The sequence below is a fragment of the Apium graveolens genome, chromosome 3 (assembly GCF_009905375.1).
Source record: "Apium graveolens cultivar Ventura chromosome 3, ASM990537v1, whole genome shotgun sequence".
Classification (NCBI taxonomy): Eukaryota; Viridiplantae; Streptophyta; class Magnoliopsida; order Apiales; family Apiaceae; genus Apium; species Apium graveolens.
The window spans coordinates 291,876,583-291,904,278 of NC_133649.1; the positions used below are offsets into that span (position 1 = coordinate 291,876,583).

At 35.3% G+C, this 27,696-nt stretch overlaps 2 protein-coding genes and 1 non-coding gene across 5 annotated transcripts; 1 reads left to right on the plus strand and 2 right to left on the minus strand.

Moving 5' to 3' along the window:
* Positions 1-332: 332 nt before the first annotated feature.
* On the plus strand, positions 333-9,322 carry LOC141713566 (phosphatidylinositol 4-phosphate 5-kinase 9). Of its 3 annotated transcripts, none has more exons than XM_074517038.1 (9): positions 333-586; positions 2,041-3,418; positions 4,375-4,542; positions 5,038-5,203; positions 6,138-6,248; positions 6,343-6,530; positions 7,456-7,610; positions 8,134-8,299; positions 8,830-9,322. In XM_074517038.1, exons 2-9 carry the CDS (start codon positions 2,154-2,156, stop codon positions 9,104-9,106), a joined length of 2,496 nt encoding a protein of 831 aa, XP_074373139.1. In that variant the 5' UTR covers positions 333-586; positions 2,041-2,153; the 3' UTR covers positions 9,107-9,322. The 3 variants fall into 3 exon arrangements, with proteins under 3 accessions (XP_074373139.1, XP_074373138.1, XP_074373140.1); XM_074517037.1 differs by having other exon boundaries at positions 334-586; positions 2,065-3,418; XM_074517039.1 differs by having other exon boundaries at positions 335-586; positions 2,065-3,418; positions 8,137-8,299.
* A 327-nt stretch (positions 9,323-9,649) lies between these two features.
* Positions 9,650-9,723, minus strand: TRNAN-GUU (transfer RNA asparagine (anticodon GUU)). Its single transcript has one exon. It is a non-coding gene; the product is annotated as a tRNA-Asn (tRNA).
* Positions 9,724-10,416: 693 nt separating this feature from the next.
* On the minus strand, positions 10,417-25,893 carry LOC141713567 (uncharacterized). The gene is made up of 6 exons (XM_074517040.1): positions 25,571-25,893; positions 24,909-25,000; positions 11,127-11,205; positions 10,954-11,048; positions 10,772-10,867; positions 10,417-10,697 (listed from the first exon to the last, which is right to left on the minus strand). Exons 1-6 carry the CDS (start codon positions 25,704-25,706, stop codon positions 10,614-10,616), a joined length of 582 nt encoding a protein of 193 aa, XP_074373141.1. The 5' UTR covers positions 25,707-25,893; the 3' UTR covers positions 10,417-10,613.
* Positions 25,894-27,696: the final 1,803 nt, after the last annotated feature.

A 27,696-nucleotide genomic window follows, 5' to 3' on the forward strand; every position in this document is an offset into this window, starting at 1 on the left:
CATCATTATTTTTAATTTTTTGCACTAACACATATATGTATAAAAAAAATTACCAAACAGTCATATGATTTTTACAACAGCACTTTTTTGAGCCGCACTTTTTCTAACAGCACAACAATTTTTAACAGTAATCCAAAACGGAATCTAAACTAGAAAATTCGTTAAAAGAAACTTTCTAAGGACCACTAATTAAAAACTTGCAGAGACTAATGACATTAATTAAAGGCGCGTAGAAAGGAGCCGTTAATAAAATTAAAAGACTACATCATCTACTGCGACAGATAAATTAAAAAAAATGGTTAATACTTAATAGTAGTTGATAATGAATCTTGATTGTTTCTTCCTTCAAGTTGACTAACAAAAATACAAAACCAAACTTAAGCTTACTTCAACTTTAATTATTCCTCGTCTGTTATGTTCTGCATATGCTTAATCTCCAGATAAAGCTCTTCTCCAGCTACTTCTGACATTTAAAAGTTGCCTTGAAATGCGTGCATAAGTTTCATAATCATACTACAACAAGTCACCGTCACCAAAGTGTACTTTAATCTCTTTCAGTTTCATCCTTGTTTTCGCTTCAATCGAGGTACTTATCTAGTTCTGTTACTTATGTTATGTTTTTTGTTTTGTTCATGTGTTATTCATGTTTGATGATAATGAATAATGATACCTTGTATGTTGTAATATGATTGGATCAAACTTCAAAGTACTTTTTATGACACTTTTGTCTTGAATTGTAAGTTGTTAGTTTTGTTTTGCTGTATTGATTGCAAGTTTTAGTGGTAACTTTGAATTGTAATTGACTTTTTGCTGGATATGTGTTGGTGTTGTTGCAAGTAGTTTCGAACTCTTTGGTAGATTGAACGAACTAGGAAGTGCTAGAATCTATTTCTTATGGACTGTAGTTTGTAGCTGATGTCGTAGTTATCGTCGATATTTATTTAGGAAAAACAGTAATTGTTCAATTAAGTGTAGGCTGGAATTGCGGTTTGAAGAAATGAAATTGTCAAATTTAACTGGATTGATTATTGTAAGATAGGATTTACATAACATGCTGAAACCCGTGTAAAGCTGCTGTACTTCAACCGAGTACTTTTGTTTGATACTTTGATACTTCATCCATTCCACAACTCAAATCTCGTATAAGTATAAGGTCTGTTTAAGTCTTGATGGCATAGACATGTGATATATTCAAGGGAGCTCGCACAGTTACATCAGTCGATATGAATGTCGTGAAACTTGGTCATCCAAAGGATTCCGATTGATTTGGAAAACCTGGGAATACCAGATGTGAGGATCACAAATCATAAATTGTGTAATGCGGTATGCTATTTTGTACCGGAAGATATCGTGATACTACATGTTAAATTTTGGTATTTGTTGGTGAGAGTTATTAATGGTCTATGTAATTAACATACGAGATTCTGTGACTATAATCAATATTTGTAAAGGGGTTTTAGTAAATAAAATGATCTCTAAAAGTTAGGTAACAGTAAATTCTGCTTTATAAGAAAAATGTCATACTAAGGCTATGAGTTCTCATAGTATGTGAATTTGTGACTACATATGTATTATGAGTTCAGAGGGTATATTTTAATGGTTCGTTTATTAAATAAATTGGATTTAAATTTCCATTTGTGAGGTAATTATTTTCATTATTATCGTTTGGAAGGTCCTAAAATTTTCATTGAGAGTTCCAAAGTGAAATTATTGCTTGCAAATAACTAGTATGTCAACAAGAGATGAAGTGAGGCTGTCTGTTTATTCTCTTTTACGTAAAAGGATTAAGATGCCACGGTAGCCTCAACTTTCTAATGTTCATATAAATAAGATTCAGAATAATTTGTAAGAGGTTATAAATTAAGACTTAGCCCTTTGTAGTTGTGCTTATTTTTCTTTATTATTCGTGTTTGTCGCTCACTTTAACCAACATGGCACTTGCATTTTATGTAGTGTTCTTAAAACAAGAGGCAGATTTTAAACACTCATGTCATTTCCTTGTTTCTTTAAATCTTTCACATTAGACATTTAAACTAACAGGGACACATGTTTATTCTCAAATAGAGAAGGAAAAATTTGGAGGTCTTACACAGGCCAGGAGGTCATTTGGGACTCACTCCTTGTAAGGAACAGAAACCTTTAGCATATTTTGCATGTCTGGTCCTGAGGTCATTGCTGATAATGTTGACGCATCTATCTTTTTACCAAGTAAGACAAAATCTTCTGGTTCCATATCATTTGGTAACAGTGACCTGTCAACGCCACTAGCCAACAAGGATGTTTCTCGTTCTTCTTCTGGAATTTCTAGCTTTAGAGTTGGAGAGTTCATTCTGTCAAATGGGGAGTTCTATTCTGGATCCCTATTGGGGAACAAGCCTGAGGGTTCAGGTTTATATGCTTGGTCAGACAACTGTAAATATGACGGGGAATGGAGACGAGGTATGAGACATGGATATGGAAAGCTCCGATGGCCTTCAGGAGCCGTCTACGAGGGTGAATTTTCAGGTGGTTATATTCATGGTACAGGGACATATACCAGGGCTGATAAATTGACATACAAAGGCAGGTGGCGTTTAAATCTAAAACACGGCCTGGGATATGAAACTTACCCTAACGGCGATGTCCTTGAAGGAGCTTGGATTAAGGGAACTGCAGAAGGGCCTGGTAAGTATACATGGGTTAATGGAAACGTTTACCTAGGAAATATGAAGGGAGGGAAGATGTCAGGGACAGGAACTCTTACATGGACAACTGGAGACTCATATGAAGGCAGCTGGTTGAATGGCATGATGCATGGATTCGGAGTATACACATGGTATGATGGTGGATACTACGTAGGAACTTGGACACGAGGATTGAAGGATGGGAAAGGAGTTTTTTATCCGAAAGGCAGCAAATTTCCGGCTGTACAAGAATTGTACTTTAATGCGCTAAGAATACGCGGTCTGCTGCCAGATTTAAGAAGTCAGAAGCAAGTCTCTCGTATTCAACATGCTTCTTCAGTTGACATGGGAAACTTTAAGATTGGTGGAAACCGAGGATCTCGTCGTAATTCCTCATTGAAGCTTTCAAATAGAAACCTGATAAATATGGAGCAATCACGTACAACTAATGTTTCCTTGGAAAGACGCTGGAGTCTTGAGGTTGCTATAGAGAAACATATTGGAAATGATGTATCAAACAATTCTGTATTAGATGGTGAAGAAAATGAGGATGATACGAATGCCTCTATTCTGGAAAGAGAATATATGCAAGGTGTTTTAATTAGTGAGATTGTGTTAAACAATAAATTTTCATCATCCAGAAGAGCAAAAAGGTGGCAGAAGAAATATGCCAAGGAGGTGAAGAGACCAGGTGAAGCAATCATAAAGGGTCACAGGAGTTATGATTTAATGTTAAGTTTGCAGCTTGGAATCAGGTAAATTCAGTTCAATTAAAAAAAAAAATTTGGCAGTTTTTTAAATAATCCAAATTGTCTCTCTTAAATTTATTCTTGGAGGTAAAGTTCCTTATAGGCAAGGCATACCCTTCTCCTCTTAGTAATAAGAGGTTGACAGTTCAAGCCTTAGTGGAGCATGTGTGCAAGAGTATATAAATTTCTGTAATTGACCATAATTAAAAATGAAAAAGTATAGCTTCCTTCACTGAAATACCAGAATTATTATTTCTCTTGCCTGCAACACAATAATGAAGTATCATCCCCAGATTAAAGCATATCATTTCCCCGATTCTTAGTGTCTAGTGTCTAGTTTTCTCTTTAGATTTAGGATCTTTTTAATTGAAGTTTTATTTATATACTTTAGTCTTCTGTTCCGCTTCATGAATTTGAAATCATTTTTTCTAATTTGTGGATTGACTAGTAAAGCAATTCCACTTAAAGCATATTCAACAAGTGTGCCAAGAAGAGTGTCATTTTATGTGGCATGGCTCTTGGTGATAGCTCCCTAATGAAGTAAAGTACCTAGAAGGCGCCATATATGTACACCTAATGTGATAAAAATACTAAAAAGAATGTGCCGGAAAGAGGTGAAATAAGAACACCTACATCATGGATACTAAAACTCAAACAGATGATCGATGTAAGCTACTTCAAAATAAGTTTACACCTAATCTGCAAATGTAAAAGCAACAAATAGTATAATGCTGTCCTTTACTTAACGTTAACATGTGCACTGTTTTTTTCTTTTCCGAAACAAAGATAAAAGATGCTTTATGTAAGATATATCCTCTTGGAAACTCTGAATGGTCTGACCTCTGTATTTTTTTAGTGAAAGATTTTACTCTATCTTTGAGTAACAATATACATATTTGTATATATTAGTTATTCAGCTTCTGGAAATATTAAGCATAACTTATATATGAAAATGTGTTTAGATATACGGTGGGGAAAATTACACCTATACAAAGGAGAGAAGTAAGAAATTCAGATTTTGGACCGCGTGCCAGTTTCTGGATGACTTTTCCTAAAGAAGGATCTCAGTTGACACCCTCTCATCAATCAGAAGATTTCAAATGGAAAGATTATTGTCCAATGGTTTTTAGGTTAGTGCCCATAGATCCTTCTTAAAGTAATGGTAATCAGATCACTATTTTTCCTGCTAGATTTAATTCACTTCATCAAGAAGCCTCCATATTTTGTTCGATTTTTTTTTTACAGTTGGTGGCATATTCGCATTAGTTTGAGTAATTAGCTTCTAATACATGTTGCAGGTTATTTCGTATGTTTTGTAAATGAAGCAGAAACCAGCTCACCAGCTAGAATAAAAATATAAACTTAATGTATACCATATAAACCCTAATCACAGATTTTTCTTTCTTTGATCCTCCACTCTGACGTGCATTCCTCTGTTTGAATATTAATACCAACTAAACTCAATTAATACTTACTTTTCTCTCCTCCCCCTTCTGTTTCCTGTTAAATATGTTCATGTTGTTCCTGGAATATTAAATGATTAACTTGATTTCTTATATATTTCATATTATTGATCTTTCCAATTGTTTTCTCTCATAACTCAACATGAATATACCCTTGACTAGGAATTTGAGGGAGATGTTTAAAATTGATGCTGCTGATTACATGATATCGATCTGTGGAAATGATGCTCTCAGGGAACTTTCTTCTCCTGGAAAAAGTGGCAGTGTCTTTTTCCTGTCTCAAGATGACCGCTTCATGATTAAGACTCTCAGGAAATCTGAAGTAAAGGTATCAACAGAATTTCAGATCTTTCAGTATTTATGTATTTAATTCCTTTTGTCTCTTACATGTTCTTTTTAAATTCAAGGTTTTTTTTACTTTAAGTTTACTACTTCCCGAAATTCTTGGATTATAATCATGATTTATTTTCATGCCATGATCATTCAGTAGCGAGTTCGTGTTTGATACATTTTGCATTGCTAACAGTACAGGGATTTTATATATCAAAAAAAAAATCAAACTAAAGGCTCAACATGTATGCTTTTATTACATTCTAAACATATGGCATATAACCAAATTGCCGATGTCCAGATACCAGGTTTGAGCTGTCTTAGGTTAAATTATCACCTTAAGAATCCTGATCTCCATAACTAGGTGGATAAAAATCAAAATAGACCTGCTAAATCACGTCAGAGACTCAAGTCGAGTTTATGAATTTTATTATGAGAATACAGCTCATTCGCTAATCGCTACACAGAAGTAAATAGTACAGTACTTCCTGATATCGCATTTAATCTCTATGCTGTAAGACTGTAAAAGTACTTGAAGGTTAGCGTATCATGAGTAATCATTTCTTTCAACAGTGGGACTGTAGAGATACTTGCTAAACATTTGAAGATACCTATCCTGTCAAATTTTCTATCTGTAGTCTATTAGCCATGTGGCCAACTGCTTCGACTATTCATTTGTTTGTTGTTACTATATTTGGTAACTGTAGTTCTATAATTTTGCGGATAGAAGTTACCAGTAGAAAAGAAGCTCAACAAGATAATCTGTATAGAAAATGGTGTGATTAATTTTTCTTTTTCTAATAGTTGGGTGTTTTGTTAACCTTTAGTTCCTCCGTTTAAGTCCTTTACTAGCTAATGTGCTGCATATAGTGTATTGCTGTATAGTATGCACTATAAATCTGTAATATTACTATTATTAATCTTTTCTGCAGGTTCTTCTTCGGATGCTTCCAGATTACCACAAACATGTTCGAGCTTATGACAACACACTCATAACTAAATTTTTTGGACTTCATAGAATAGAACCATCAAGTGGCCAAAAGGTATTTAAACATTTTAGAAAGTTATCACAAAATTACGAACCGTAGTTAACTTATTCTATTATACTAATTTTCTGGACTGTGGACTGTTATGAAGTTCCGGTTCGTTGTAATGGGAAATATGTTTTGCACGGAGTTAAGGATCCATCGGAGATTTGATTTGAAAGGTTCCTCCTTGGGACGTTCCGCAGACAAAGTAGAGATAGACGAGAACACAACACTTAAAGATCTCGATCTTAACTATTGCTTTTATTTGGAACCTACTTGGCGCGAGGCTCTAATAAAGTAAGCATTGGCTCCAAACCTGTCACTGTTTTAAAAACAATAAACTTCCGCCCATAATCAAATCTCGTTAGTCCTTCCAGCTGCATGTCATTTATTATAAACATGTCACATTTCCCATCAAGATGAGTTTTTAATTGCCTATTCAGGTCCATGATGTGCTTCTGTCAAAATTACTGTTACCTAAACAACTATATACCTATACCATAAAAAGATTGTGGTAGTTTGATACCTAAAGATCTATCGTAGTGCATGAACATTTGAAATTGATGTGAATTTATGAATTTTATAATAAAATTATTTTGTGTTTAAAGTCGGTACTTAAATATTTTCAAGTGATCTTTATATGATTGCAAGTTGTAGTACCACATTAATCAATGTGATTCATAACATTCTAGAAAAATAGAATTCCAAAATGTACTTTAGAAGGCCATAGTTGGAATTTTAATCTTAAAATAGGAGTAAATGCTTAGTGTAACTTAAATACGACGCAGGCCTGAATCCTGTGTAGTACATACTTTAGTAAGGTGATAAAATTACCCCTTATCCTCATGCTATAATATATCTTGACAAAAAATTTAAAGTGCTAACAACAATTATTAGATTCCTCTTTAATAATTAGGATCTACTTGAGAATTGGTTTGTTCTTGCGTGCAAGTAAAAAGGTTGTTCCATTATTTCTATCTTGGGAGAACATAGGATAATCTTGTTTGTAATTTTATTTTGTAAAATTTGTATCCAGGTATTAGTTGAGCAATTTTAATATGAACTTTATTCCTTGTGTACTTTTTTTTGTAATTGGAATTGTTGTTGTGTTTTGAATTTTATCGATTGCTCATCTATGTAATATATATTTATTACATTATTTGAAAAATTATGGTAACTTCTAAAATCTTCTTTTCGTTCTTAATTCAATGTACTCTTGCAGGCAGATTGAGATTGATAGTAAATTTTTAGAAGTACAAAACATCATGGACTACAGTCTTCTGCTCGGTGTCCATTATCGGGCTCCACAACATTTGCGATCTCTTATGTCTTATAATCAAGGTCTGGCAGACGGACTAGGAGTAGTTGCAGAAGAAGGTGGGATACACATTTGAATGACTAATGTCTGATTATTGGATTCCAAAACTTCAGTTTCAGAATGGACTAGACATAATTACAAAAAATGGTTTGTATACTGTAATTGAAAGTCTAAGTTACCAGTTCTAAAACCTAAAGTAGCGCAAGAACACTAGTATTATGTAGCCACGTTTGGTTTAGTCCGCTCTGAATGTTTGCTATCACTTTAATGGCTCCGGATATCCTCCACACTATCTTAAACCTCGCAACTTAACATGTACTGCAAAAATTTATTTATCTAATATCATGTGATCTAGACAGCTGATTTTTGTAGTACACTTTTATACTATGTGCTTTATTTGAAGCTAGTGGATTGAGCAGATTAATTTATTAGTTTAGTATTGAAAGAACAATAGTTGGGTCCCGGTCTGAATTCATTAGTTGGGTCCCGGTCTGAATTCATAACAGAAAAGGTACTATTATCTTTATACTGCTTATACTAGAAGGTAATTAGGATTATTAACTTATGTATTGGCCATCATAGCAGGCTCAATGGAGGACGAGATCTCTCCACAAGGTCTTGTGCTTGTCCCCCGTGGCATGGAGGACAATAGTGTCGTTGTTGGACCTCATGTCAGAGGCAGACGATTGCGAACCTCGGTAGCTACCGGTGGCGAGGAAGTGGATCTCCTTCTTCCTGGTACAGCAAGGTATTGTTCATTATACATGAAGATTGTTCTGTGTACTACAGTAAAGTGTATATGTGATAGGAGTAGATATATGTCGGTGGCGGAGACAGATATATATCTTAATCCCGGGTCCTGACTTTCTACACATCAACGTAATAGAAATAGAAACCACTGTGAGCTTTAGCCCGAAAGTGAACCAAATTATTAAAATGCTACATTGGGGTTTAAATATTAACATTTGAAGCCCTCTATTTTAGAATTCATAATATCTGTCACTTTAATTTACAGAGACAGTGACCATGTATTTGATCAAGGTAACATTTTACTATCTTCAAGGTAGTGGATACATGAAAGAATAGTAGAATGAACACAAGTTATAATTAGAAACCTACCGAATATGTCAGATATAATCTCTGAAGTTGCAAACCTCATAGGCTTTTGCTTCAAGGTGATGTCTCTAATAATATCATCAGGGGCTTTAGATTTTTCTTGAAGTCATATCTTGCTTAATTGCTGTAATAATATTCAATAATTTTCTTGTATTTAATCAGACTCCAGATCCAACTAGGGGTTAACATGCCAGCTAGAGCAGAACATATCCCAGGAAAAAAGGAATCAGAGATGTTCCATGATGTTTATGATGTTGTGTTATACGTTGGTATCATTGACATCTTGCAAGATTACAACGCACATAAGAAGATCGAACATGCATACAAGTCTTTGCAGTTTGATTCTCTATCAATATCTGCTGTAGATCCTGTATTCTACTCCAGGCGCTTTTTGGAGTTCATGAAGAAGGTGTTCCCTCGTAACACAGTTGGACGTTGAAAGGCCCTATGTTGCAAATTTGTTTATCTGTTAAAAGATTAGTCCCATCTTGTTTCATAATGTGGTTCAAACTTTTCCAGAATAATAGTACCTCTTACTAAAGTTGGAAAAGTAGACCACGCTTCTGTGTATATTGCAAAATAGTGAAAATTTTGTGTGGGTTCTTTAAACGCATGTAAACTAGATTAGAACTAGTGTATGAAGTTATTTGTATTACTTTGTTATCTCCTCTTTTCCGGATTCAGTTCTGGGTTTGTTCGAGTATTAGTTCTTCGGCTTAATGATTTGCTTGTCAACTGCTGAGCAACAAATACTAACTTCACTTGTAGTTCTGTAGTATGTGCTGTAAACTTGTGGCAAACACTAGTTTTAGCTTTTCTAGTCTCCGCGGCTCGGCCTCTTGTTAACAAGACACAAGACGGTGTTCACTAGGCATTGTTATGAGTTCGGAGAAAGATTAGTTGCTGTTTGCTGATGTTTGTGTATTCCATGCAGGTCAAAAAAAAAGTATTCAGAGGGGAGAAAAATAAATAAAAAAAATAACGCTAGAAGGAGGGGTCGAACCTCCGACCTTGTGGTTAACAGCCACACGCTCTAACCAACTGAGCTATTCCAGCTTGCTCTTTTTGTTTAATCAAAAAGTAATTTAAAATTGTTTTTGTCTAATTCACAGCATTAGCAATTTTGCATTATAGGATCAGGTTATGCAACTGCAATTAATGTCAACACTAAACAACCTAAACCCCTGCAGAAACAATGGCCTCGGAATCCCCCAGTTCACAGGATCACTTGCCGACAGTGTTATAAAAATCGGGAAGTGCGGAAGATCGGTCAAACTACTGCTTTAGGATTAATTGAAAATCGGGGATTAATTGGAGTAAAAATCAAATATATTATAATATTAAATTATATTTAATATATTATTATCGTTATATTAGTTACTCCATTTATTAACAAATATATATATTTATTATATCATAATTTCTATACTTATTCATATTTAAATTAATATAGTATTTTAATTTTAATAAATAATTATATATATACTCCAATAAAAAAATTCATAAAAATTAATCGGATTTCAAATATCGAATAAATTGGATACTTTGTAGGAAATTAATAGGGGATTAACCGGGATTTATCAGAATTTTTAGAACACAAGTACTAGTCATTCATTGTCCACAAATTCCAATTTATCACAACTTCACAACTCATTTTCATGTATTCAATTCGATACACTTGTTTCTTCGCAAAAAATCACACAACTTACACTTGTCAATACAATTTTCATTGCGAGAACACAGAAAAGATGATAAAAACTCACGACAAACATCAAATTTAATTACCATTGTAGAGTAATTACTCAGATGTATTGAACAACAAAACAGGTGACTACTCAGAACTGAAAGTATCTGAACTGGCTCGGTAGAGCCCGAGTCGGGTCTTAAGCAAATACATGAAATTTATCATACAAAAACAGCTAGCTGGGGCTTAAAGTTTTCTCTGTTCACCTTGAATCCACATAGTTGTCTACAGCATTTGTTAAAATTTCTTTAGCATGTGTTTCTGCATCAGCTAGCTCACTCGGAATCTGCCAAAATGAAAAAATGGACATAATGAAAGCAGGAGAAGGAACTAAGACTAATGTCCTTACTGACTGCTAACCTGGCCACTAAAATTTGTAGTAGTTGGAGAAGCTCCATTAGCTAGCAGCAGCTGTATAACATTCACATGTTCGGCCCTAGCTGCATGATGAAGAGGCTGTGGAAGATGAAGTGCTGATCAGAAAAAATGCAACTGAGGGAAAATATCATATAAACAGTGTTGTTTAACAACAAAAGACTCACAGTATCACCCTCCTCATCAACAGACTCGAGCATCTTCTTCACAATATTCATGTCATTGCCTTTATTGAGAAGGAGTTGCACTATATTTGCATATCCTGCAGTTTGTAATTGACAAAATCTAAATATCAAACACATGGAAGCACAATAAACTGTTATTGTTGCATGGATAGTACCTGCAGCACAAGCACCATGCAATGGTATTTCACCATCTCCGTCCTTAGCCTCTAGCGAAGCTCCTCGCTCCAACAAAATCTGAACAAACAATCTTAAATTTGGATTACCAGATAACCGATAACGTTACTGTTGTTATATATCATAAGCAGACCTCCCAACACAACAAGAATATAGCAAACACAGAGAGTGAGACTACATCATTGTGACATCACAGCTGTCATCACAGTTTGTTACAAGTTAGTTAGAATTATAGTGTGTAGAAGCTTCTTGTGTGATATATATAATCTGAGTAGAGTTATCAGTAATGTAACCAACACATTCATTCCTGATATACAATGTAGATCATCTTCGTCATTACTTCTCTGCAATTTACACATCACATACATTTCACCTCTGAATTTGACATGGTATCAGAGCCATACGATTCCTAAATCTCTCTCTCTATCTTTCGATTTCTCGATCTCTCTTAAATTGATATGCGCAAATCGTATGCTTCCGCTGTAACTGCATCTACATCAATGGCGACTGCATCAAATACATCTGACCTCTCTACGACGATCGATATCAATCACCCTTACTATCTCAGTTCTGCAGATCATCCAGGTCTATCACTTGTTACCGAATTGTTATCAAATAACAACTATCATCATTGGAGTCGATCTGTTCAGATTGCTCTCTCTGCTAAATTGAAGCTTAGCTTCATTGATGGCTCCTTATCTCAACCTACTGCGTTACATCAATTAACTCTTTGGAAACGAAGCAATGACCTGGTTATATCATGGATACTTAATTCAGTGTCATCTGAGATTCGCAAAAGCATTGTTTATATGAACACTGCTCATCAGATTTGGCTTGATTTGGCTGCTAGGTATGCTTAAACTAACGTGCCACGTCTATTTCAGTTACGCAAAGATTTAGCGTCTCTCTCTCAAGGTAAAAGTCTATAACTACATACTTTACTCAATTTCGTGGTTTACTTGATGAATTGGACAGTTTGACACCTATTCCTAGATGTATCTGTGCGAATTGCAATTGTTCCTGTCATAGTTCTCAGAAATTAGATGCTTACGAATAACATATCAAGCTTAGTCAATTTCTTATGGGTTTAAATGAACAATTCACCTCCACTAGAGGTCAAATCCTTCTCATGAATCCATTACCTGATGTTGCCCATACCTATTCAATGCTACATCAAGAAGAAAATCAACGAAACTTCACTCATATTTCTAATACCAAAGTTCAGTAAAAAGACTGTTGACTCTACTCTGACTTGTGATCACTGTAAAAGAACAGGGCACACAAAAGATAAATGTTTCATTCTTCACGGATATCCTGATTGGCATCGTTTACATGGGCAACCTAAGCCAAAATTGAGAACAGCTACTCCCAAACCTAAGGCAATGCTTATTGCAGCTAATTCCTCAGTGAAAGAGATATGTCCTAAGTCCAATCATGTATGAGGATTTAGGAATAACTTTTACGTAATCTGTTTTGATTTCATTGATATTAATAAAAGGTTTGTTTTGTTTTTATTGCGGGCTCTATCTATTTAAATGTTTAAATAAGATATACCACAGTTTAGAGTAAAGCTTTTTATGGATTGTGATGAGATCATAATAATGAGACCTAAAAGATGATAACTCTAAACTTAAATAGTTCCTGGTCGTAGGATTACTAACTGATAATTAATAATCCGCAAAGATCGGTATATACTATGTTTGCTTCATTATGAAGGATGTCTGTTCTCAAAGTCATTTGTGTGGTGACACTATAACTAGTATGTAGGTGCTTATTATAGATTAAGTTCACTGAACATGACTCACACAGCTGAATAACTGATGGAGTTCACTCATGTGTCAGCAGTTTTTCACATAGTGATAGTTGTACAAGTATCCTTAGACTTGAGGTCATCATAGTCATCTTGTGTACACTGAACTATGCTTTGGTTTAGTTCTTAGTCTCAAGGGATAATTATAAGGGCTCTACTGGGTATAGGAATTTGTACACAAAGATAATGTATGATCAATAAAGGATCTACCCCTTCCAGTGTAGGAAGAGAATGTTCAATGCTAATCCACTTATGTTAGTTCAGGAATCTCTGGCCAGAGTGAATGAAATTAGAAAGGAGTTTCTAATTTACATTAAATAGAACTAAGCATAGTTAATGGGAAAGCAAGTGATTAAATAAGATAGGCTTGACACAAGTTCCATGCCTTGTATTTAATCGTGACATTGCAGGGTAGAAGGGATTAATTGTACGGTACCTACTCACTGAATGGGTTCTTAGTATTCTAAGCAGTGAATTCGTATTATCCGGATAGTCGCGATATGCTGAGAAGTATCCCTCACGATGTAGAATAAATATGATTAATTAATTAATCATATTTAATGAATTAGAGAATTGATATAAATAATGATAAAATAGTTTTATTATTATTTATTTATTCTACCGGCTTAATATTGAACCTATAGGGTCACACCATAAAAGAGAATGATTTAATGGTGGAGGAATTAATTAATAATGGCTGATAATTATTTATTTATGAAATAAATAATTAAGTGGCAAATTTAATAATTGATTAAATAAGATTTAATTGATTATAAATTAATTAAGAAAAGGTTCTTAATATTATTAATTAAGAATTTAATTTTTGGAAATTAAATCAAGTGAGAGAATTATTTCTAAAGAGTTTAGAAAAAGGATTAATAATTAAAAGGTGTTTTAATTATTAGTGAGAATAATAAAGGGTTGATAATAATAATATTTTATGGCAAAATTTTCAGCTGTAAATTTTGCCTATAAATATACTATTATAAACCCTATTTTTGCCTCAACCAAAAAGATTTACAAAACCCTAATTCTCTCCATCTCCTCCTCCTTCATTACATCGTTTTCTTGGTGGATACCGGTGGAGTGCTTCACACTTGAGGAGCAGCTGCTAAGGATCTCCGTTCATCGTTCTTGGATTGCTATTAAAGACCTCCATCTTTCCATTAACGTAAAGCTTCTTAAGGTAAACATACTGAACTACGAATTAAATATTATTTTTCGCATGGATCCTGCGGAGGGTTTCAATTTTTTTTTAAGATTAAATTTACGTTTTCGCTGCGTTTATGTGCTAAAAACCCTTCAATGGCATCAGAGCTACTTGCGAAAAGTTTTTAATTCGTATATGTGTTTAACTGTTTTCGATATATGAGCATGTACGTGATTCGCCATGATTTGATGTTGATATAATATGCTTATATATGTATGGTTTTAAATATATGATATTCATGTGAGTTGTATAATCATAAGATAATTATGTAATCTGTATATATACTGATATATACATGATTTATTTTTGTTCTAATTATGAGAATCATATTAGATACGGATTCTGAATTGGCTGCTGAAGATTTGCTGAAATCTGGGTCTGGTGTCCGATTTACGCAAACGAATACCCTATTCCATAGGTAAACGAGCGTCTGAACAAAACTTATAGCTATAGCTATCAACGACTTGTCTGTAAGGCGTTTGACGTCGTTTACTGCCCGTAAACAGTGATTCTTGTTTTTCTGATTTGATTCTGATTTTTCTGATTTTTGTCATATTTTCTTTTTATGATTAGATCATGGATAATATGATATGTTAAGATCAGATTATGTGTTTTAACATGCTTTTATGTGTTGTATGAGCATGGTGGATGGTTATGGCCTTTCGACCTTAGTGTAATGGTTTTGGTTTTGGTTTTAAATACGACTTGCATGTCGTCAATCTTTGTAATCAAAAATCTCGAATGTAACTCGAGTTATTCTTGTAAGTTCATTAGATTAGTTGTACTTTCAATCATGTAATGTAATTGAAGACTCAAGAAGGCTATCCAATGGAGGTGATACAAAGAAGAAGACGAGGCATACAAGAAGTCTAAACAAAGAAGAAGAGTTATGTAATAAGTAGTTGTATTTATTTCCATCACCATATTAGATTGACCTTGATCTTTATCATGAGCTTGATAAAAATCACATAGGATGGGGCCATAACCAAACACATTTACTTTATTGCACTTTACATTTACTTGTTTATTTAATTTTATATATGAGATATATGCCTATGTTTACCATGCGATGATAGATTTAGGTGAACTTAAATCAATATAAGGCGTGCTCTAGAAAATCTAGAATAGGAATCGTTTCTTGCCTTAACAATAAATATTATGAATACGATCATGAGATTCTTGTGTTTATGAAACACGTAATTGAATATGAATTTTCAATATTGAGAGAAAGGATGATTCTGTCAACAACAGATTTCTATCTGTAAGAAAGGGTTATTAAGTGACGCCTCTTGATAATGCTCCACCCGATCTGGGAATCATCTGATTATCGATTATTGATTTGAAATATTTAATTTAAAAGGAAGAATCTCTTTATAATATGATTATAATTGTAACGTAATATAATCCCTCTAAAATTAAATAATATCAAGTAGTAATTGGCCAATGACACAACGGGCTTGTGTCGGTCATAGCCTTCCAACATGGTAGAAAGTGGTTCTTATTTTTAAATCATTGTCGTTTCGTGCTACAGCCGAGGGCTTTGATTTCGAAATAAGAAATACTTGTCTATTACATAGAGATGTGTACATTGAATTAGAATCTAAAGGTCGGTACGTGCTACAGCCGTGGGCCGTTGGAGACTGATTCAATTGTACGAAATATTGGGTTAGACTTGACTTAGAATATTGAGTTTGTCGTGCCACAGCCGTGACTCAATTATTCAAGAGGCTAAACTTATATTAGGGAATAACATAGGATGTAATTGACAAGAGTTGTTTGCCTATTGAACATCACATGACGTTTCGTGCCACAGCCGAGGTTGTGTGATGGAATGTAGGATCCCTATTCCCACTAGCATTATGAATGCTTAATTTTCACTTAGGGGGTTGAAAAAAATTAGATAAACTAGTGGGAGACACTTATGAATAAAGACCCGATTCATATAGTGTTTTGAAATGAAATTGAATATTTGCTAAGTGTTGTTATGTGTTTATCATTTACAGATTTACTATATTCGTCATGTCTTATGCACTATCACTCCGGAGCATACTAGATGCTCACAAGTTGACTGGTCCTAATTTAGCTGTTTGTTTTCACTGTAACAAGTTGGGGCACTGGAAGAGGAACTGCAAGGTTTACCTTGCAGAATTGAAGAAGAAGAAGGGTAGTAAGACTACCGCTTCTGATTCAGGCATGTTCATGATCGAAGTTAATATGCCACTAGGTCAAATTTCTACTTGGGTATTAGATACCGCCTGTGGTTCTCATATTTGCAATTTGTTGCAAGGACTAAAGGGAAGTAGGACTCTTGAAAAAGATGAGGTGATTCTACGTATGGGCAATGGAACAAGGGTTGCGGCCATATCTGTAGGATCATTTAGTTTACATTTGCCTACGGGCAAGACTATTATTTTGAATAATTGTTATTACGTTCCCTCTATTGTGAGGAATATTGTTTCTATTCCTATGTTGGATGTGGATGGTTTTTCCTTTATAAATTAAGAATAATGAATGTTCTATCCTTAGAGATAATGTTCTTTTTGGATGTGGCATTTTAAATAATGGTCTGTATGTATGTGACGTAGAGCATGATTTACTTCAGATTGAACAAACTAATAAAAGAAAACGAGATGATGAAAATTTGACCTATTTATGGCACTTTAGGCTAGGTCATATTAGTGAAAATAGACTGCGGACATTGCATAAGGAAGGGTTACTTGACCCCTTTGATTTTGAATCATATCCTACATGCGAGTCTTGTCTATTGGGTAAAATGACCAAATCTCCATTTAGTGGACATGGAAAGAGGGCTGCAGATTTGCTAGGATTGGTACACACAGATGTATGTGGACCAATGTCTACGCAAGCCATGGGTTGATTTTCGTACTTCATTACTTTCATAGATGATAGATCTAGATTCAGATATGTGTATTTGATGAAACACAAGTCTGAAGCCTTTGAAAAGTTCAAAAAATATAAACATGAAGTGGAGAAACAAACCAAACACAGTATTATAACTCTTCGATCAGATCAAGGTGGTGAATACTTGAATAGAGAGTTTCTAGATTATCTCAAAGAAAATGGTATAGTCTCTCAGTGGACTCCTCCATATACTCCACAGTTAAATGGGGTATCTGAAAGGAGAAATCGAACTTTGTTAGACATGGTTCGGTCCATGATGAGCTATGCGAATCTTCCAGTATTCCTATGGGGTTATGCATTGGAAACCTCAACATATTTACTGAATAAGGTGCCTTCCAAATCTGTTTCTCAAACACCATATGAGATATGGAAAGAAAGGAAACCGAGTCTTAAACACGTTAAGATTTGGGGATGTCCAACTTATGTCAAGAAAGTTGACCCAGATAAACTGGAATCTCGATCCGTAAAATGTAATTTTGTGGGATATCCTAAAGAGACTTTGGGGTATTACTTTTATACCGATCATCGGGTGTTTGTCTCCAGACATGCTACCTTCTTGGAAAAGGAGTTTATCCTTGAAGGAAACAGTGGGAGCAAAATCGAACTTGATGAAGTTCAAGAAGCACAAACTACTACGGATCAAGTGGAAACACCTATTCAGACTGAACAACCTTCTGTGGAACAGCCCATTCGTAGGACAGGGAGAGTTTCTCGCCAACCTGAGAGGTATTATGGCCTTGTCATTAATAATGACAATGAGTTGTCAATAATTGATGATGACGACCCTGTGACCTATAATGAGGCTATGAGTAGTGTTGACTCAGAGAAATGGCATAGTGCCATAAAATCCGAAATGGAATCTATGTATACCAACCAAGTATGGACTCTGGTTGAGGCGCCTGAAGGTGTTAAGCCTATTGGGTGCAAGTGGGTATACAAAAGAAAGATTGGAGCAGATGGCCAGGTGGAGACCTATAAGGCCAAGCTCGTGGCAAAAGGATTCAAACAAAGGCAAGGGATTGACTTTGATGAAACTTTTTCGCCTGTATCCCTGTTAAAATCAATTCGGATTTTGCTTGCGATTGCTGCTTACTACGACTATGAGATCTGGCAAATGGACGTGAAAACGGCCTTCCTCAATGGGGAACTTGAGGAGGAAGCGTATATGACACAGCCAGAGGGTTTTCTTTCCAAGGGAAATGAACACCTAGTGTGTAAGCTGCTGCGAACCATATATGGTTTAAGGAAAGCTTCTCGTAGATGGAACATCCGTTTTGATGAGACAATCAAAGAGTTTGGTTTTGTCAAAAACATAGATGAACCATGTGTCTACAAGAAGGTTAGTGAGAGTGCGGTAACATTTCTTGTATTGTATGTGGATGACATGAAGGTTAGTGAGAGTGCGGTAACATTTCTTGTATTGTATGTGGATGACATACTTCTTATAGGAAATGATATACCGATGCTACAATCACTCAAAGTATGGCTATCATAGAACTTCACCATGAAGGACTTGGGAGAAGCATCCTATATTCTCGGTATGAAGATCTATAGAGATAGATCTAGAAGAATGATAGGTCTTACCCAGGGTACATACATCCAGAAAGTGCTTAAAAGGTTTAGCATGGAAAACTCCAAAAGAGGTCTCATACCGATGAGCCATGGAGTGTCCCTTTCCGAAAAAATGTCTCCTAAGACACCTGAGGAAAGAGAGCGTATGAGTAAGATTCCTTATGATTCAGCAATAGGATCTATCATGTACGCGATGTTGTGTACAAGGCCTGATGTTGCTTATTCAATTAGTGTGACGAGCAGATATCAGTCCAATCCAGGTGAAGACCACTGGAAAGCAGTGAAAAACATCTTTAAGTACTTGCGAAGGACTCAGGACATTTTTCTTGTTTTTGGTGGTGAATCTGAGTTGAAAATAGAGGGTTATACTGACTCTAGTTTTCAATCAGAAAGTGATAGCAAATTCATGTCAGGGTACGTGTTTACTCTGAATGGTGGTGCAATTCAGATTGTTGAAAGAGAAGATGTCAACGTCGAGAGAGTTGACACACATAACAACGTAGCAGACCCACTCACAAAGCCACTTTCTCAGAGTCACTTTGATCATCATAAAGAAAAGATGGGTATTAGATACCAGAGTGATTGACTTTAGTACAAGTGGGTGATTGAAAGAGATATATCCTAAGTCCAATCATGTATGAGGATTTAGGGATAACTTTTATGTAATCTGTTTTGATTTCATTGATATTAATAAAAGGCTTGTTTTGTTTTTATTGCGGGCTCTATCTATTTAAATGTTTAAATAAGATATACCACAGTTTAGAGTAAAACTTTTTATGAATTGTGATGAGATCATAATAATGAGACCGAAAAGATGATAACTCTAAACTTAAATAGTTCCTGGTCGTAGGATTACTAACTGGTAATTAATAATCCGCAAAGATCGATACATACTATACTTGCTTCATTATGAAGGATGTCTGTTCTCATAGATATTTGTGTGATGACACTATAGCTAGTATATAGGTGCTTATTATAGAATAAGTTCACTGAACATGACTCACACAGCTGAACAACTGATGGAGTTCACTCACGTGTCATCAGTTTTTTCACATAATGATAGTTGTACAAGTATCCTTAGACTTGAGGTCATCATAGTCATCTTGTGTACACTGAACTATGCTTTGGTTTAGTTCTTAGTCTCAAGGGACAATTATAAGGGCTCTACTGGGTATAGGAATTTGTACACGAAGATAGTGTATGATCAATAAAGGATCTACCCCTTCCAGTGTAGGAAGAGAATGTTCAATGCTGATCCACTTATGTTAGTTCAGGAATCTCTGGCCAGAGTGAATGAAATTAGAAAGGAGTTTCTAATTTACATTAAATAGAACTAAGCATAGTGAATGGGAAAGCAAGTGATTAAATAAGATAGGCTTGACACAAGTTCCATGCCTTCTATTTAATCGTGACATTGCAGGGTAGAAGGAATTAATTGTACGGTAACTACTCACTGAATAGGTTCTTGGTATTCTAAGCAGTGAATTCGTATTATCCGGATAGTCGCGATATGCTGAGAAGTATCCCTCACGATGTAGAATAAATATGATTAATTAATTAATCATATTTAATGAATTAGAGAATTGATATAAATAATGATAAAATAGTTTTATTATTATTTATTTATTCTACCGGCTTAATATTGAACCTATAGGGTCACACCATAAAAGAGAATGATTTAATGGTGGAGGAATTAATTAATAATGACTGATAATTATTTATTTATGAAATAAATAATTAAGTGGCAAATTTAATAATTGATTAAATGAGATTTAATTGATTATAAATTAATTAAAAAAAGGTTCTTAATATGATTAATTAAGAATTTAATTTTTGGAAATTAAATCAAGTGAGAGAATTATATCTAAAGAGTTTAGAAAAAGGATTAATAATTAAAAGGTGTTTTAATTATTAGTGAGAATAATAAAGGGTTGATAATAATAATATTTTATGGGAAAATTTTCAACTGAAAATTTTCCCTATAAATATACTATTATAAACCCTATTTTTGCCTCAACCAAAAAGATTTACAAAACCCTAATTCTCTCCATCTCCTCCTCCTTCATTACATCGTTTTCTTGGTGGATACAGGTGAGTGCTTCACACTTGAGGAACAGCTGCTAAGGATCTCCGTTCATCGTTCTTGGATCGCTATTAAAGACCTCCATCTTTCCATTAACATAAAGCTTCTTAAGGTAAATATACTGAACTACGAATTAAATATTATTTTTCGCATGGATCCTGCGGAGGGTTTCGGTTTTTTTTAAGATTAAATTTACGTTTTCGCTGCGTTTATGTGCTAAAAACGCTTCACTCAGGATCATCATCTATCTCCGATGAGGCGGCTGATTCCCCTGATTTATCTAATAAACAATATCAGAAAATCATTGCTATGCTACAAGCAAAGTTAAAGACCACAACTGAGGCTGCATCTTCCTCCAATGCTCCGTGGATTCAGACTAATACAGTAACTCATATGGCAAGTACTTGTTTTCAATCACATGCCTCCACTCTTATTAATCACACTAGTGTACTTACTAGAGACACTTCCTGGATTATTGATTCCGGGGCAACTCATCATATTACTTTTGATTGTACACTCTTGGTAAATGTTATTCCTATGCAATCTGAACTGCATCTTCCTAATGGCCAGAAAGCAAATGTTACTCACTCCGGAGAAATACACCTCACCAGTGATATTGTTCTTAAACATGTGATTTATGTTCCTACCTTCAGTGCAATTTGTTGTCAGTAGCTCAATTCACAACTGATAATCATTGTAATCTTATCTTCACTTCCAATGAGTGTATTTTTCAGGACCTTGTTATGAGGATGAGGAAGCAGATTGGTGATCTCAAGGATGGCCTGTACAAGCTTCAACCTCAACTGTTTGACTATACATCTGGTTTATCTACTCATTCAGTACAAGTACAACACTCTGTAGAATTACACAAGCTTTGGCATTCTAGACTAGGACACCCATCTTTCACTGTTCTTAGTCACATTCCTGATTTACCTAATATTCCATCCAATGTATTGAATGATTGTGACATCTGTCATCTTACAAAGCAGAATAAACTTTCTTTTTCTACTAGTACTTCTCATAGTCTGGCCTTATTTGATCTTGTGCATTGTGATGTGTGGGGTCCTTACAAATATCCCACACATGGATAATGTCATTATTTATTAACTATTATAGAAGACTTTTCACGATCCACTTGGCTTTTCCTTTTTTCTGATAAAACTCAGGTGTTCAGTTTAATTCAACAATTTCTTTTGTATGTTAAAACTCAATTTGATACTACCGTCAAAGTCCTTCGGTCTGACAATGGAACTGAATTTATTAATAAACGCGTCCAATCTATTTTAACTTCTTTTGGGTATCATTCACCAAACAAGTTGTCCTCGAACACCTCAACAAAACGAAATTGTTGAACGTAAACACCAACACTTACTCAAAGTAGCTCGTGCATCAAAATTTCAGTCCCATCTACCCATCATGTACTGGGGTGATTGTGTGATCACTGCTGCACACATTATCAACCTTCTTCCCTAAAAAATGCTTGACTATAAGTCTCCTTATGAATTACTCTTTCACAAAACACCTGACTATAACCATCTAAAACCATTTGGATGTTTATGCTTTATTTCCAATGAACTTGCCTACACTGATATGTTTGCTCCTCGCTCTCAGAAATGTGTGTTCATTGGTTATCCGTTTAATCAAAAAGGTTACAAGGTTGTTGACCTTGATACCAGAAAACAGTATGTGACTAGACATGTTACATTTGTGGAAAATGTGTTTCCCTTCAATACTCCTAAAACTGACACTCTCAGTGCACCCTCATCACAGTTTCCTATTCCTCATGATATTCCACCAGATATTACTCTATATAATTCACGCACAATACTATATCTCATGATGCTAACAAAGATGCTGAGACATCTTCTTCACCTCTCTTGTCTGTGTCTGAAAGTCTATCAAACAATTCTTCTCCATCTGTGCCCACTGATTCTTCATCAGACCTTGTTCCATCAGTTCTGAAACCCTCTCGAACTCGTAAGGCACCAAGCAGATTCAAAGACTTTACAGGCCTTCCAAAGAATGTGATCACCAGTTGCACCTCTCCTCTGCCTTTGGCTTCAGGAACTTATCCTTTGCATCAGTACATCTCTTATGATCATTTTTCTCCTTCCTATAAATCTTTTCTAATAGCTACAGCAGCTGTTCCCGTACCCTACACCTATAAATAAGCCTCTACAGATGCTTATTGGCTTCAGGCCATGAAGCTTGAACTGAATGCTTTAGAAAATAATCATACTTGGCAAATAAAAAACCAAAAGATAAACATATTATTGATTGCAAGTGGTTATTTAAAGTTAAATATCTTCCCAATGGCTGCATTGATAGATACAAGGCTCGCCTTGTTGCCAAGGGGTTCACCCAAACATACGGTTTTGACTTTTTTGAGACTTTTGCTCCTGTGGCCAAAATGACCACAGTTCGTGTGTTAATTGCCATTGCTGCTACTCAAAACTGGTCTATTTCTCAGTTGGATGTCAACGATGCGTTTTTTCACGGTGATATTCATGAAGAAATTTATATGCGATTACCCCCAGGATACCTACAATTATCGTCTGTTTCATCTATATCTCAGATAACTGATCCCTCTGCTTTTGTATGCAAACTTTGCAAATCTCTATATGGTTTACGACAGGCCCCACGATGTTGGTTTATCAAATTTTCATCTGCCTTGAAAGATTATGGCATTACTCAATCACACTCCGATAACAGCTTGTTTACACTCAATCTGCACAGTCAATTTGTAGCTGTACTTGTCTACGTCGATGACATATTGGTAACAGGCAATAATGTTGATCTTATTACCACCATCAAAACTTATCTTGCCACTAAATTTCAGCTCAAAGACTTGGGTTCCTCTTCGATATTTTCTAGGCATCGAAGTTGCTAGATCCACGCAGGGCATTTACTTGAACCAACGTAAGTATGCTCTTGACATTCTTCAGGACACTAGTCTCATCAATGCTCAGCCATCAATTATTCCCATGGAACAAAATCATAATTTACAGGACAATAACAGCCCGTTGCTACCTACCTCTGCAGCTTCTTCTTACCGACGTTTGGTGGGTCGTTTAATCTACCTTACTGTCACTCGTCCTAACCTTGCTTATGTTGTCCAGGTACTTTCCCAATTCTTAGCAACTCCCCGCCATGATCACTTAATGGCAGCCCATCGAGTTGTTCGGTACATTAAAAAAGCTCCTGGTCAGGGTCTCCTTATGTCCTCCTCTGCTGCTCCACTCACTCTGAAGGCTTTTTGTGACTCTGACTGGGGTGGGTGCAAGGAGACTCGTCACTCCTTAACGGGTTATTGTGTTTTGTTTGGCTCTTCTTTAGTGTCCTGGAAGTGCAAGAAGCAACCAACTGTCTCCAAATCATCTGCTGAGGCTGAGTAACGCAGCATGGCGGATACGTGTTGTGAGCTAGTATGGTTGCGTTCTCTCTTTACTACATTTGGCATAAAGAATTTAACACCGATTACTCTTCACTGCGACAGTCGCTCTGCAATTCACATTGCTCATAATTCTGTTTTTCATTAGCGTACTAAACACATTGAACATGATTGTCACATTGTTCGTGATAAACTACAAATAGGACTCATTACTTTGCAACATGTTTCTACTCAACTTCAGCCTACAGACATGTTCACTAAAGCCTTGGGCGCTTCTATTCTCAGTTCCTTCTGCAGCAAGTTGGGTGTGTGCAACCTCTTCCACACTTCCAACTTGGGGGGATATTGTTATATATCATAAGCAGACCTCCCAACACAACAAGAATATAGCAAACACAAAGAGTGAGACTACGTCATTGTGACATCACAACTGTCATCACAGTTTGTTACAAGTTAGTTAGAATTATAGTGTGTAGAAGCTTCTTGTGTGATGTATATAATCTGAGTAGAGTTATCTATAATGTAACCAACACATTCATTCCTGATATACAATGTAGATCATTTTCGTCATTACTTCTCTGCAATTTACACATCACATACATTTTACCTCTGAATTTGACAATTACTCATTAGCAACACGAAATTTTAAAGGTATACGAAGTGCAGAACTTTAATTATGAAAGGCTTGTGTGAATCGTGATGAATTACTTGAAATTCGGGGAATAACAGTAGCAGTAAAATACACTGGAAAAAAGGGTAGAGAGTAAAAAGTGACCTGGACACAAGTGTGATTGCCATAGACACAGGCAAGATGGAGGGCGGTATCTCCATTTTCGATTGGTTCATCAATGCTGCCTACTAAATTATCTGTAGTAATCCATAAATTAAGGGATAGAATTCAGTAAACTGCACAAGCATGACCTGGTTAACAGGTTCATGGTAAGTAAACAAGGTTCACAACTAAAGAAAGAACTAAAAAAAGTACAGGACAACGAGTTCTTCCACCATGAATATGAAATTTGCAGCTTGAAAATTGTCTAAGCTCAACTATGCCTTGTCAGTATAGCACACTACTAATCGACACTGACACACATGCAAATCAAAAAAAACAAATCAGACACGGAAGTTTGGTTGCACTATATATCAGTGTTGATAGCATAAAATCATGTTTTGCAATCATCTGACACCTTAAGATTTTAGATTAAGCGGTTACCTAATATGATATCAGAGCATGATTGACACCTTAAGATTTTAAATGAACTAGTTGCTTAACAATCAGTATGTCACAGCCCATGACTTGTATTAGTTACCTCAGATATCTAGACTAAACTTATGAAGCAAAATAAGAGGCATAATATGAAGAAAAAGGAAAAAATTAACTATTTATTCAAATTTCGAAACAACTATTTAGGTAGAGACTACGACAGGTAGTATTACCAAGAGCGCGACGGAGGGCGTCAGGGTCGCCATTCCCGAGGGCTGCATCGAGATGACGGAGATGAGGAGGTGCATTCGAGTCATCAGATTCTTGTTCTTCCTGAATTATAGCGTTGCGTCTTCGTGTTACAGCCATCGATAACTAACAGCCTGAGCCAGCTCTTCAAGTGCAGGTTTTTTTGTTTGGGAACAACCTGGTACGTTCTAGCTATCCAGTTAACATTAGCCTAACAAGATATCACCCACACATTCAGTTTCTGCACGGAAGAGCTAGTTTAACTCCACAACCACTAGCTTAAATTTGACAGTAACCCACTAGCTTCAATTATACTAGAGACAGATGAGGAAAGAAAACGACACTTCAGTAATCAGTACCACTTTTTTAATTTATTTTACATGGAAAAAACAACTCAAACTTTAAAACAGTGGTACTTTAATATTTAATGGACAGTCTTTTATCAGCTTTTTTGTCAAGATACCAGACGAGCCTTTGTCTATATTTGTGTGAGATTTGTGAATCACTTAACAAAATCTTACTTCTTACTCCCGAGTTTTAATTAGGAAGGAAACCAAGTGGTGGGTGAGTAAAGTAGTTTCACTTGCATTTATATTTGTGCTCCCCAATTTTTAAAATGAGCGAAAATAAGTGATAATGAATGTAAATTTAACAAACTTTCATTCCAAAACTTTCCCTCCAAAAGTGGGATGAAAGTACTTTACCTCCTTACCACTTACTTCCTTCCCTTTAAAAAACTCGGGAAAAATGAATTAGTTTTTATTGAATGAACATTTACCTTACGAGTATGCTAAGAAATGACCATAATTAGAGCTGCAATTCGAGTTTGAGCTGCTTGCTTGCTCGGCCTAGCTGCTCGCGAGCAAGTCGAGCTAAAACTTGTTCGGATGGGCTATATGAGCCACGTTCGAACACAAATCTGAATTAGTTTAGTTAAATGCATCAAGCCGAGTAAGTGCCAAACCCGAGTAAACTCGGCTTAAAACTCGAGAACCTGATTCGACTCGAACTCTTTTGTAATTATTAAATCATTACTAAATTTTATTTTTATTATTTATAAATAGTAAAATAATAATAATTTTTTAATATTTAATAATTTTTAAATTTATAAGCTCAGGAGTATACCCGGCTCAATTAGCTCGTAAGTAAACTCGACCCTTTTCGATTAGCTCACAAGTAAACGAGTCGAGTTCGATTAGAGATTTGAGCTAGTTTAATAAACAAGTCGAGTTCGATTAGAGATTTGAGCTCATTTAAGTTAAAGGAGTTGTTTGACTTGTTTAAAAAGTACTATAACTCAACTCGTTATCGGTTAGATGGCTCGGTTCGGTCCAAATTATAACCCTAGTCTCAACCAAAGGTAGAAATGATTATATACCAAATTTATTCCTCTGTGAATCTAAATTTGTTACAGCAAGTTACAAGTGTCAAGTCTCTATAACTCACTTTCCTCCAAATTGAGTTTGGATTGCGTCTCTATAACTAACTTTCCTCCTAATTGAGTTTGGATTGCCTGTGTTGCCCCTGGTCACGAACCGAATCGTACCGAGTTTTAACGTAAATGAGTTGAGTTTTCATTTTTTTTCCGCCGAGCCTATTTATCAAACAAAAATTGTGTTCGAGTTCAAACTCGTTAACTAATAAGCCGAACACGAACTTGTTCGTGAACAAATACAAGCCGATCAAACTCGAGCCGTAACCGAGCGAGTCATTAAAGAAAAAGGAATCAGCTTTGTTGGCCCAATCCATTTGATTCAAGCCCAACCCAACTATGAAAAATATCTATTCCATCTTGACGCTCATTCTCTCTCTCTCCTTCTGATCTCTAATCTCTAATCTCTTTTGTTCACCTCTCCTAAATCCCTAAATTCTTAAATCTCTAAACATTAAAATACTCTACTGATTTAGAATTTGCGAGCTTAGCATTAAAAATAATAAATAGTTGTGAGGGAAAAATTCATTTTATACTTCTATTATTATTATTATAATAATAAGCAACCTCTAAACATTAGTTGGCGATTTTGATTATCAAAAACTGAATATAAGTATTCATTCCTTTTATATATTCCAATAAAAATATATGGTTCCAATATCACCATCAACATGTTAA

What these genes read in the sequence shown, in the direction of transcription:
- LOC141713566 (XM_074517038.1), top strand. Translation starts at nt 2,154, where the DNA reads ATGTCTGGTCCTGAGGTCATTGCTGATAATGTTGACGCATCTATCTTT. An exon ending in AGTTTGCAGCTTGGAATCAG is followed by an intron (nt 3,419 to 4,374) that starts GTAAATTCAGTT and finishes AAATGTGTTTAG; the next exon opens with ATATACGGTGGGGAAAATTA. An exon ending in TGGCGCGAGGCTCTAATAAA is followed by an intron (nt 6,531 to 7,455) that starts GTAAGCATTGGC and finishes GTACTCTTGCAG; the next exon opens with GCAGATTGAGATTGATAGTA.
- LOC141713567 (XM_074517040.1), bottom strand. Translation starts at nt 25,706, where the DNA reads ATGGCTGTAACACGAAGACGCAACGCTATAATTCAGGAAGAACAAGAA. An exon ending in TTGATGAGGAGGGTGATACT is followed by an intron (nt 10,868 to 10,953) that starts GTGAGTCTTTTG and finishes CATCTTCCACAG; the next exon opens with CCTCTTCATCATGCAGCTAG. An exon ending in CTACAAATTTTAGTGGCCAG is followed by an intron (nt 10,698 to 10,771) that starts GTTAGCAGTCAG and finishes TCATTTTGGCAG; the next exon opens with ATTCCGAGTGAGCTAGCTGA.